At 32.9% G+C, this 12,269-nt stretch overlaps 1 protein-coding gene and 1 long non-coding RNA gene across 11 annotated transcripts in view; one reads left to right on the forward strand and one right to left on the reverse strand.

Annotated features, from left to right (window-relative positions):
* The window catches only part of LOC101898679 (nuclear pore complex protein Nup154), a 177,308-nt gene that overhangs the window by 8,183 nt on the left and 156,856 nt on the right, over positions 1 to 12,269 (forward strand). Inside the window, exon 1 of one of the 6 annotated variants that reach the window (XM_059130358.1) lies at positions 6,441 to 6,964. The exons of 3 other annotated variants lie outside the window; for them this stretch is intronic. In XM_059130358.1, the coding sequence (XP_058986341.1) occupies positions 6,826 to 6,964 (139 nt within the window). In that variant the 5' untranslated portion in view covers positions 6,441 to 6,825. Of the gene's footprint in view, positions 1 to 6,440; positions 6,965 to 7,099; positions 7,152 to 12,269 lie in introns of those variants that run through there. 2 more of the 6 variants (XM_059130366.1, XM_059130370.1) reach the window with 2 other exon arrangements.
* LOC101898382 (uncharacterized) lies at positions 382 to 4,422 on the reverse strand. 5 transcript variants are annotated; one of them, XR_009344015.1, is made up of 6 exons: positions 4,201 to 4,421; positions 3,945 to 4,005; positions 3,809 to 3,887; positions 3,747 to 3,761; positions 601 to 663; positions 382 to 550 (listed from the first exon to the last, which is right to left on the reverse strand). It is a non-coding gene; the product is annotated as an uncharacterized LOC101898382 (long non-coding RNA). The 5 variants fall into 5 exon arrangements; XR_009344017.1 differs by adding an exon at positions 4,065 to 4,132 and having other exon boundaries at positions 601 to 665; positions 3,744 to 3,887; positions 4,201 to 4,404; XR_009344016.1 differs by adding an exon at positions 4,065 to 4,110 and having other exon boundaries at positions 601 to 665; positions 3,744 to 3,887; positions 4,201 to 4,395.

Below are 12,269 nucleotides of genomic sequence, written 5' to 3' on the forward strand. Positions count from 1 at the left end.
AGTACGCCTTTGAAAAACTGTGGCCGTCTTGGTCACATTGCTATACGCTGCAGATCAACTAAACGTTGTCTAGACTGTGGTAAATTCATAATATGTCCAAACCAATGCAAGGAACAAAAATGCAATGATTGCCTTACTAATACAAAATGTAAAAAACAATGCGACACTCCAAAATTTATTTTGTGCAACGGATCACAATGCCACAGAACAAGGAAAATGTTTAAGGTGGAAATCGGAAAAAGAGATTAAATCACTTATGACACTGTCAAATCTAAGCAGGAAAGAAGTTATAAAGGCATACCCTGAATCCCAAAATTATTATAACATCTTAGCTGATGGAAGCTACGACTCTCATTTTCCAACAATTAGCAAATCTACTAATCAAAATATAAGAAATTTTAATGATGAAATAAACAGCAGAATTACAAAAATAAAATATAGCAAAATAGCAGCTTCTCATACTAAAATCAACCATCCAGTAGTTAGCCCCATCACTGTTGCGCCTTCAATTCCTGTTTTTGAACATCCATCTTTTGCCAAGGTATCAGATCTGAAAAAAACCATGTCAATGTTTACAAAACAAATGTCCCAGTTACTTACCTCTCTGAACTGCACGGAAGGCTTAGACATATTGGAAAACTTCAGAAAATCCCTCGTACTAGGTCCTGCAAAAAATACAAAATATAAAATTAATTCAAATTAAAATTCTCAAACTCCAAAATCAAATTCTTATACAAACAATCAAAACTAATCATCTTTTATCATGAATGTTTTACAACATAACATTCAAAGCCTAAATAAGAATAAGAATTATCTTGAATTTTATTTGAATAAATTCAACATCGACATCTGCATGTTAAGTGAAATTTTTAATATCGACGAATCGCAAAACAACACATCTATATCCAACTATAATATTGTTTCAAAAAAGAGAAAAGACAACTACTGTGGAGTTGCCATACTCTTTAAAAAGAATATAAAGTTCAGAAAAGTACACTTCCAAACACCATTGGACATACTCATTTGCCAAACTACAAATATTTCAAACAACATAGCCATATTATCTGTGTATTTCCCTCATTCTATTAGAGCCACTGAAATAAAACACGAACTCGATAAACTATTATGCTTTCTGGATTCACGTCCTGACGTACTGATCTGCTGCGATTTTAATGCAAGACATTCCTGCTATGGAGACACCTTTGATTCACATAGAGGCAATATTGTCAAATCCTTTTTCGATCCAGCTAATTTTTATTCACTTAATGATGGAAATTTCACTTTTAAAAAACGATCTATTGACATCACTGGCTCTGTTCTTGATCTCTCTTTTACGAATACGGAGTTAACCACTTCGTGGAAAGTACAACCATACACAATTGGAGGAAGCCATCACTACCCTATAATAATTAATATTGGTATCAGCAATATCAGAAACAAACGGTTCTTAGCTAAGAAAAAGCTATTAAAATCATTAAATAGTGCAAATATTGTTCCATGCTTTGAGAAAATTAATGAAACTTTCAAAAATGAAATTAAAAAATCGACTTATCTCTTAAAAGATAACCAATGCTCAAAAGTTTGGTGGGATTCTGTGGTAGATAAAACCCACAGACTTTAGCTAGCAGCTCAAAAAACATATAACATGTGCAATAATAACATCAATGCTTTAAAACTCATTGAGGCTAACAAAGCCTTCAACACCGCTGTAAAATTTGCCAAAAGAAAAGCTTTCAAAACAAAACTTCATGATCTTAACAATGAACCAAATTCCAAGGCACTTTTTAAATTTGTTCGGGGATGTAAAAATTCTTCGATGCCAATATATAAAACACAATGGTCGTCTGAAAACGATAAACAATTTTTAATTCATCTTAGGGATCAAGTCCCTAATAATTCCCCAATACAACACATGCATTTAAAGCCACAATCGTCTTCAAGTTTTTCATATGAAGAATTTGTAAAAGTGTTGAAGAAACCATCAGCAGCTGGTGCAGATGGTGTTACTTACGAAATGGTCAACCATTTGTCACACATGGCCAAGCAGAACTTACTAAGATCTATGAATGATACTTGGAAAGATGGCAATTTCATCACAGAATGGAGAAGAATTAAGATTGTTCCCATCCCGAAGATCGGCAAAGATTTGGACATATTTGCTAATTACAGACCAATCGCGTTGATATCTGTTTTTGCGAAATTTATGAACTTAATGGTAAAGGAAAGGCTTGATCAAAATAATATCCTCCCCCAAAACTTATGCTTATAGGAAAAATCTATCTGCATCTATGTGCATAAATGATTTGCTACATAGAATAAACTACCATAAAGAGAAAGGTGATATAGTCATAATTGTATCTTTGGATGTGGAAAAAGCATACGATTGTGAAAAAAGCATACGATTGAACTTCTCGTCAAAATTTTAATTGAGCTCTCTTGTCCCAGCGATATAATACGTGGATCGCAATTTTTTTAAAGAAACGGATTTTAATGATGGGTAACGAAAGTTGAGAGATCTATAATGGCCTTCCACAAGGAAGCTGTCTAAGTCCTACACTGTTTAACATTTATACTCTCGGCTTACATGGTATAAATAACCAATCCATCAAAACTTTTCAGTTTGCGGACGATTTCATTATACTATCAGCAGAAAAGGATTTTGACGCTGCTAACAATATTCTTCTGAACAAGATGAATGAATTCATTAGGATATTAAAATCCCTTAATCTCTCTGCAAACCCTGAAAAAACTGTAGTTATGTATGTAGCAAAAGGTGCAAAAAAAAAATACCACAAATCAGAATTGAAGGAATTCCAATAAACTCTGTGGACAAAATAAAATTTCTGGGAAGACACAAAAAACAGCTTAACTATAAAAAATCATTATGATGAAGTAATTAAGACTTCCAGCACCACCCTAAATGCCTTGAAAATGGTAAATTCGCTTAAAGGTGGAATTCACCCCAATATATCTGTGAACCTTTCCCGATCGCTTTTTTTTTTTCAAAATTTGAGTACTCTATTTCTTCAATGGCTCACATGCCCAACTACGTCAATAAAAAACTAACAACGTGTCAAAACCAAATTCTACGGAAGAACTTGGGATTAACACCTTCAACGCCTGTTCACATAATTTACGTCTTAGCAATCGTTTTGCCTCCGGAACTAAGGTTGCAGTATCTAGCTGCGAAAGAGCTGTTAAAATTCAAGATGTTTCACTGGGACACTTATGAAAAATTCACGTCTTACCCAACTAATAAAACAAGTCTTGGATTGGTATACAACAAATTCAAACACATCTTCGACAAAACCAAAATATGTCCGTCTGAAATTCCAAGCGACAAAATTTCATACGCTATGAACATCTTTAATGCTGGAAAAAACTCAGAATCAAAAGAATTATTTTATAGTATATATCTTGAAAAATTAAACGAGTTCAAATCTAGCGGCACTTCCATATGGGCAACTGATGCCTCTATTATCGGAGACTCGACAGGTTGCGGAGTTTGCAACATATCATCAAATCAAAACTTTCTATTCAAAATTAACGCCAAATGTTCATCACTCATGGGCAACTTCAATGCTATTAACAAGGCTGTTGACCTCATTTTAGAACATGGTATTCAAAGGGCAGTAATCCTGACGGATAGTAAAAATGCCTGTTTGCTCCTAAGAAACAACACATCACATAATTATTTAGTCAACATAATAATCAACAAGATAAACAATTCAACTTTAAGTCACCTTTCCTTCCTGTGGGTTCCATCCCACATTGGAATCCCATCTAATGAACGTGCCGACTATTTTGCCAGACAAGCCGTGGAAGCTGGCTGTGTAATTTCGTCCAATTTAGCCGTTAAGGATGCTCGTGCGGAAATATATGAAGCCCTATGGGATGAATGGGTAAGAAAATATAGACTATTGTCGTTATCAAAAGGCAAATACTTCTCTAATTTCTTTCCATCTCCACCAAAAAAACACTGGCATGCCGAACTGTCTTTAGAACCTGTAGAAATTAAAATTATCAATAGACTCCTAGCGGGTCACTCATACTGCAAAACGTACCTGCATAAAAAGATAGACACTAATTTGTGTGCTGTTTGTAATGTACCTGAAACGGAAAATCATTTGATCTTTGAGTTCAATGAATTTCACCATCTAAGATGTAACTTCAATATTTTCAACGATTTTACCAACTTACCTGCTTTATTGAAACACCGAACAAACACCGTCATCAAGGAACTCTGTAATTTCATTACTTCAGCCAAAATTGAATTGTAAACAAAAATGATGTCATATGTCATATTCACCATGGAACTAGTTCAATTATTTAGTTACTTAAGTATTCACTAATATGTAAGCAAAAACTAGTCTTGCTATATAGGTAATATGGGTACCAATCCAACAATTACTTTTCAATAAACCAAAAAAAAAAAAAAAAAAAAAATTAACATAATTGTATTGTCACCAAATCCATAGTGTATACAAAATATCAAATTAATCGTTTGACAGGAAGAGGGTGAAATTTGAATTACTAAATTTGAACCAAGAATAAATAATAAATAAAACAAACGGGGTGAGCTAAATAAAACCGCTTAAAAGCGAAGACATTGTGATGTTTATTTTAATTTTTTTACAATTATAATTTTTGAAACGAAGTATATTTCAACTTAGAGTAATTTTTCCATTTTATGTTTAGACTTTTGACGGTAATATTAATATTGATGGTATATGCTTATGGAGAATACGGACGAGCCTCCGCTCCAAATAAAAGAAACTGTGCAATTTTTCATTATAAATGGACAATAAATGCGACATGGAACACAGCCCTTAAAAAATATTTTAGTGATACTATACCGGAACACAACGATAATCGTACTGAAAATACTAAATACTCCGTAGTGTAGCACATGACGGTACATGTCTGTCTGTCCGTCCGTCGACACGACACAGCCCAAAATTTGGCACAACAAATTTTTCCACTGATTTGTCTAAAAATTGGTACTTGTAGGTCTTAATAGGTTCTAACTTCGGTGGCGAAACATTGTATTTATAGGATCACGTTTTTATATGGCCCCCGTATAACGGTACCTACCAGAGGGCTGCAATGAGTATGATTGAATAGGCTTGATCACACAGTGGAAATACAATCAAACTCAATCAGTCGGTCAGATGTAACGTGTTCATTCGAGTTGCTCAAGCCAAATGTTGTCATCAAACATGTATTGATCGAAGTTTGGTGTTCGCAATCAAACAGCTCACATGATTTATTTATTTACGAACTTATGTTGAATTGTTCATAAGGGGTCGATCATCTATGATGAGTCTGATCGGTTTGATTCATCCTAGTTAATTAAGTGATGTGATTTGATTAAAACACAAATGTTCGAATCTGAGCGAAATCATGATTGTAACGATTGGTACAAACTATATATAATAAATAGACAATTTTTTCATTATATTTGGTTTTTGGTATGTTAGACTTCAGTGACTTCATTCAGATCAAACTAAACCACAGCATCAACAAAAATCATGTAAGAAACCGAGTGTAGTTGAATTTTTGCATACTCGTTGCAGCACTCTTGTACCTATCGATGTTCGGCATTTCGATGATTTGCCATGAAAAAAAAAATGAAATTTGTCTAAAAATTGTAAAAAATTAAAATAACCATCACAAATATTTCGTTTTTTATATCTTTTGATCACATATGCTTATAAAAAATATTTGCAACATAGTTTCAGATATTGCTGTCAAGGAATGTTAAACACGCAACTTTTTCTGATATAAGAAGTATTCTTCTGTAAGGTATAATTTGTCCTGCGACGGAAAAAATTCTTTCAGAGTGCCAACGCAACCACCTAATGACGGAGTTAGAATATATTCAAGGGTATAAACTTTTTCTTTCTCCACTGCTCTAATGGATCTATGAGTACTTTAAGTACTTGTTCAATTCCCTGATACCATCTACACTGTTGTTATCATAATTAAATATTTTATGAGTTCATCGTCAAAGGTTAATCAATTCTTAAAAATCTTGTCAATCGTTGTCTTTCGGATATTTGTAGATCATCTCCTTCATCGCTTGGCTTGGACCCCATTCTAGTTTTTAGGGTTTAAAGGCGTTGTTATTTGATATATAACTTTTGAAACATCTTGGATTATACATTCTGCATAGATAACATTTTTCCTAGACTCCTTAACGACATTGGAGCTCTGATGCAGATGTATTTTTGGTGTTCGAGGAAATTTTTGCAATCAAGCTCATTAAAATATTGCACATCACCATTTATTTGGAAATTGTCACATTATTTTCTGCCGAAACAGTAATATCATGAACAGGGTGATTGAACAGCGCCATTGACTGTTGCTAAGATACCATTGCAAACTTATGGTAACAAGTTCTTTTGTAGCTTTATTCCTGATGAGAAATAGGACACTTTGGCACATAATTTTGGCTCATCAGAAATTTTTAATACGTGCATACCTTTTGCTACCATTTTTAAGCATACAGTGCACTATACAACTTCAATATTTAAGATGGGCGCAGCCACTTAAAGGCATGGCGTATTACAATAAGATTTAAATTTAGAAATTGCATCTGTTATTTAGGTATCTGATCAATCCAGCCTGAATCCAGAAAGACGGTCGCATAATTTTGGATTGTCGACGAGATACCATGGATATCTTATCAATTGTTATGCATGACGCTTGATTAAGGACAGTGAAAATGAGTGTTTTTGAGGAGTAAACGTATTACTTTTCGGTGATCTTTAAAAATTTCTCCTATAAAACGATCAGGAACACCTGTGTGCAAAAAATTTATTCATGCTGTGTGAATTGACTGAAAATATGCGTCAGCAAGGTGACCAGACTCTTATTGATATTTTGAATGCGTTGAGATTCGGTGAGCTAACAACCCAACTTTTTAGTATTTTAATTGGAAGACTTCTTCAAGACACGAGTGGTGAGTTTGCAATAGACAAAGCGTTAAGGGTATACCCAACAAATCAACAAGTTAACGACCACAACTCTGCTGTATTGAATTTGTAAAGAAATAATGGTGCTCGCATTTGCAAAATAAAAGCGCAGGATCATCTAGTACACTTCACACGAAATGCAGACAATGTGGAAATTTGCTACTATAATACCAGGTGATATCGACAAAACTGGGGCGCCCCACGGTTTTATTTTAGTCTAATCTATGCATATCTTTATAATTCCCACGACTGTTTCTATTTTATTATTTTTTGGTTTTTAGTACCTTTATTTTAACATTTTAAACGTTTTTTACCTATTTTTATTTATGTTTTATGTTATTTAAAGATTATTTTATTGGGTAAGTGGAACTATACGAAGAATATTATTTCAGAAGAGAATAAAAAATAAAGAATTATTTTCACCATCTAAAAGAAAGTGATGTTGGCTACTACGCTTACACTCAAGAACAACGGATTATGACAATTCATACAATTTTGGAATGGTATCAGTGAAATACCGAATGTAAAGGGGGCAAAAATAGTAGAGCGAATCGGACATTCATTTCAAGATACCTGCAATCGCTTTTGCAGGTCATGATATGGGTCATAACCCCCGAATAAGGGTACAACCCGATTTCAAGTATGTTTTACATTTTAACCATATTTTTCATACTAATTTCGGCAAACGTTGGTAATTTGAGAAGAAATCATCCTTTCTAAAAATGATCACTTTTTGATATGATTTAAGCTATTTTGGGGCCTTGGCCACTTTTTTCATTTTTTGCCCTTATTTGGCACCTTTGTTTCTAAGGGGGTAGAAAACCTCTTCTCGTAATATTTTTTAATTTCCGATAGTTTGGTCCGTCTTGGTCTTGACCCCATTCATCAATTGATTTGGGTAAAAAATTGTATTTAGGCTACTGGGGTAGTTAAATATCTTACATATAATTGTTCACATATACAATTATTTAAGTATAATCCCATATTAGTGTACCCCAAGTCCACTTTCCCAACCAATGTGTGGTCTGAAAAAAAGTTGACTCTCTTGAATTTGTAACCCCAAGAAAATATTAGTTGGGAACGTAGGTTTGGGATGTACGTCTATATGAACTAAACTCCGAAAAGTTCAAACTGGGACTCATTCAGTCAGAAATTGTGTCAGAAACATGGAAAAAATTGTGAATATTAGAACATTTAGTTAATTGTCATTGAATTATACTATGATGTAAAATATGGACTATGGGCACAATTTAAACGACAAAAAAATTAATTACCATCTTACATATAAAAAAAGCTTAATAACATTTTCCATGCTTTGCATTGTTTAGTGATTTCAACCTTAGGTTTGTAATTTTGCTGATACCAATATTAATAACTATTCTAAGAGATTGTACTTTCACGAAGTAGTTCATGTTGTATTCATAAATGACAGATCAAGACCTGTACCAGTTGAGCGTTTTTAAAGATCAAGTTTCCATTATTGAGATAGAAAAAATTTTATGATTCGAAAAAAGATCTGACAATATTGCTACGATGTGAATCAAAAGTCTCCACAGCTAGTACATCAGTACTTGATTCCAGAAAGCATAGTAATATTTGGAGTTCATTTTTATTTCACTAGCTGTAACAGAATGAGGTATCTTCCTGAACATAATATTCTTTTCTAATAGCATGGCAACTCTCCCATAGTTGTCTTTTTTAACATATTATAATTGCATATGCTTGAATTGTTTTGCGATTCGGCTATGTTAAAAATTTTACTTAATACGCAGATGTCGATGCTGAATTTATTTAAATAGAATTCAAGAAATTTATTCTCCTTGTTGAGGCTTTCAATGTTGTGTTGTTATATATTCATGACAATATATTATTTGATTTGAATTGAAATTGGAGATTGGCTGTTTTTATTTGAAATAATTTTTTGTGTGTTTATACAGGACTTGGAAAGAGGGATTTTCTGAAGTAGTCCAATATGTCTAAATCTTCCGTGCAGTTCAGCGAGATAAGTAACTGAGACATTTGTTTTTTTGTAAAAATTTACATTGTTTTTTTCCATTTCATACACAGGGATTTAATGTGTAATATTGATGGTACTGGCTACTGAATGGTTGATTATGGTACGAGGAGCTGCTTTTTTGCTTTGTTGTGATTCTTTTTTTTTCTTCGTTAAAGTTTGTTATACTTTGATTAGAAGATTTACTCATTGGAGGAAATTGCGAATTGTAGTTGCCATCCGCTTCAATATTGCAATAATTTTGGGATTCTGGGTACTTTTATAAGACTTTTATAAGAGTCATAAGCGATTTAATTTCATTCACATTTTCCTTCTTCCATAGCATTGTGATCAATCCCATTGCACGAAATATATTTTGGTATGTCACATTGTTCTTGTGGTGGTAAGGCGATATAACATTTTTGTTTCTTATATTGGTTTAGAGAAATTATTAATTTTTCACAGATTACCACAGTAATGTGGTCACGATGCCCACCGTTTTTTAAAAGACATGCCGGCGGTATACATAAATCAGGTTTGATCCTAGTACCCCTCGTAAGATTGAGGAGCTTCATCACAGATTATTCGAACCTTGTCTATTTTAGTCCCTTTTATTTTGTTATTTCGACTTTCGTTGTAAATTTGTATTCAGATATAACATCCATATCATTAATTTGTTCAATAGATTTTTTTATTGTTATACCATCAGTGGATTTAGGAACATTTGTTTGACATAAAACTCTTGTATAAATAGCTTTCGACTTTAAATCCAACTTCTTTAAGTTGTTCAAAATGTCTTGAAAGCAAAACAAATGTTTGTGTGTGTGTGTCTATGTGTGTGTTGTTGCAAAGCAAAACAATTCGAATTGGTCACCTTTGGCACGAGTTATGGCCTTCAAACGGCCAATGAAACCATCACACGCTGCTCGAATGTTGCTCTGCGGTATTTTGGCCCATTCCCATTCTTGGATGGCGCGTGCTGAGTGCGATGGTGCTGAGTCCTGTTGGAATGTTCAAGGTCTGCGGCCAAAATTTTTGCAATTACGATAGAGGTCATTAAATTGAATATTCGTCTTTCAGACTTAGCACATATTATTCTTAGGATTGGGAGGATAATATTTGTCGACTAAATGTGCTCCAATGTGGCATTTTATGATTTCAGTACACTTAAGTCTAGTTCATTAATACTTATTTCCCATATAATCTGTCGATTTGAGGTATTTTGAAGGCCTCAAAAGCATTTTCGAGTTTGTAAATCATTTATTAAAACAATTACGAAAAAGTCTACTTTATGATTTATTTCCTATTCATCAGTACCCTTTTATATTTGTTACATCATCGTATTTAATTAAATTTTCAAACCTCAATTGTCAGTATTATAAAGGTCTTAGCAATATTTTCCAAATCAAAAGTAATTTTGAATTCGTAACTTTTAGAAGACCATGTTTGTGCAAAATCCTATGTCAATTAATCTATATCCGTCTGTGGCCGTTCGTTAAAATCGCAATAAGAAGAAAAATTTAGGTTAATCTTTGAACATTTATACAATATTCTGAGAAAGATAGAGTATATACGTTTCGTTTAGATATAATAATACCGCTAAACATTCGTCATTTGTATGTTTTTGTTATAATTTCTACCGAATTAACTGTAATTTGGCATTTAAAGTTTTCAGTATTGTGAAATCAATACCGGCAATAACTGTTTACTATTGTTCCCAATTATACATAGCCGTAATTTAAAAGTACGTTGAGATTTTAAATGTTTTAATGCTTTGAGAAGTATTTTTTAATCAAAGTTGTATAGAATATATGCAAAATTTAAGAATTTTCAATTCCAAAAGGCATTCTTTAACAATTCTATACAAAATTCCTTATCAAAATAGAAACTTCAAGTTTTTCACTTCCTCGATTTTTCTAGATGCTTTTCTCAAAATGTTTATTCATGAAAACGTTTCCGCTATAATTACAAATAACCAAGAGAAAATTTGAGTCAATTCGGCCTTCTCAACTGATGTGTTACTATATATTTTTTTTTTAATTGTATACATTAAAATTTAAAGAAGTATGTGTGACCAGTTCCTGTGACCCCAAACAGATACCTAGGGTTGGAGGGAGAGTCATATACTAACTATAAGTACGTCATATACTAACTATTTGTTCCATAGTTTTCATTATTTTGGTAAATATTAGAAGGCGTGGTCACTTTTTCTTTGGATAAAAACCAAACTCGAACAAGAATTGATTTATGTATATTGATTAAAATGTAGTTGTGGTCAGTTCCTCTGCCCCAAATAAATAGTTAGGGTTGGATGGAAAGTCAGCAGTATCTCGTGTAATAATTTTCAAACCGATATATTTCGTGCAATGGGATTGATCACAATGCTACGGAAGAAGGAAAATGTGAACGAAATTAAAATGCTTATGACTTTTTGAAATCTAAGCGGATAGGAAGTCTTATAAAAGTACCCAGAATCCCAAAATTATTGCAATATTGTAGCGGATGGCAACTACGATTTACAATTTTCTCCAATGAGTAAATCTTCTAATCAAAGTATAAAAAACTTTAACGAAGAAAAAAATAAAAGAATCACAACAAAGCAAAATAGCACCTCCTCGTACCATAATCAACCATTCAGTAGCCAGTACCATCAATATTACACATTAAATCCCTGTGTATGAACTGGAAAAAACAATGTAAATTTAAAAAAAAAAAAAACAAATGTCTCAGTTACTTATCTCGCTGAACTGCACGGAAGATTTAGACATATTGGACTACTTCAGAAAATCCCTCTTTCCAAGTCCTGTATAAACACACAAAAAATAATTTCAAATAAAAACTGCCAATCTCCAATTTCAATTCAAAAAATCAATTCAAATAAAATATTGTCATGAATATATAACAACACAACACTGAAAGCCTCAACAAGAAGAATAATTATCTTGAATTCTATTTAAATAAATTCAGCATCGACATCTGCGTATTGAGTAAAATTTTTAACATAGCCGAATCGCAAAACAATTCAAGGACATGCAATTATAATATGTTAAAAAAGACAACTATGGGAGAGTTGCCTTGCTATTAGAAAAGAATATTATGATCAGAAAGATACCTCATTCTGTTAGAGCTAGTGAAATATAATATGAACTCCAAAAATTACTATGCTTTCTGGAATCACGTACTGATGTACTAGTCTGCGGTGACTTTAATGCGAGGCATTCATGTTGTGGAGACTTTTGATTCACATCGAAGCAATATTATCAGATCTTCTTTCGACTCATCAATTTTTTTCTCTCTCA

This window comes from Musca domestica, unplaced genomic scaffold (genome assembly GCF_030504385.1).
Source record: "Musca domestica strain aabys unplaced genomic scaffold, Musca_domestica.polishedcontigs.V.1.1 11, whole genome shotgun sequence".
Classification (NCBI taxonomy): domain Eukaryota; kingdom Metazoa; phylum Arthropoda; class Insecta; order Diptera; family Muscidae; genus Musca; species Musca domestica.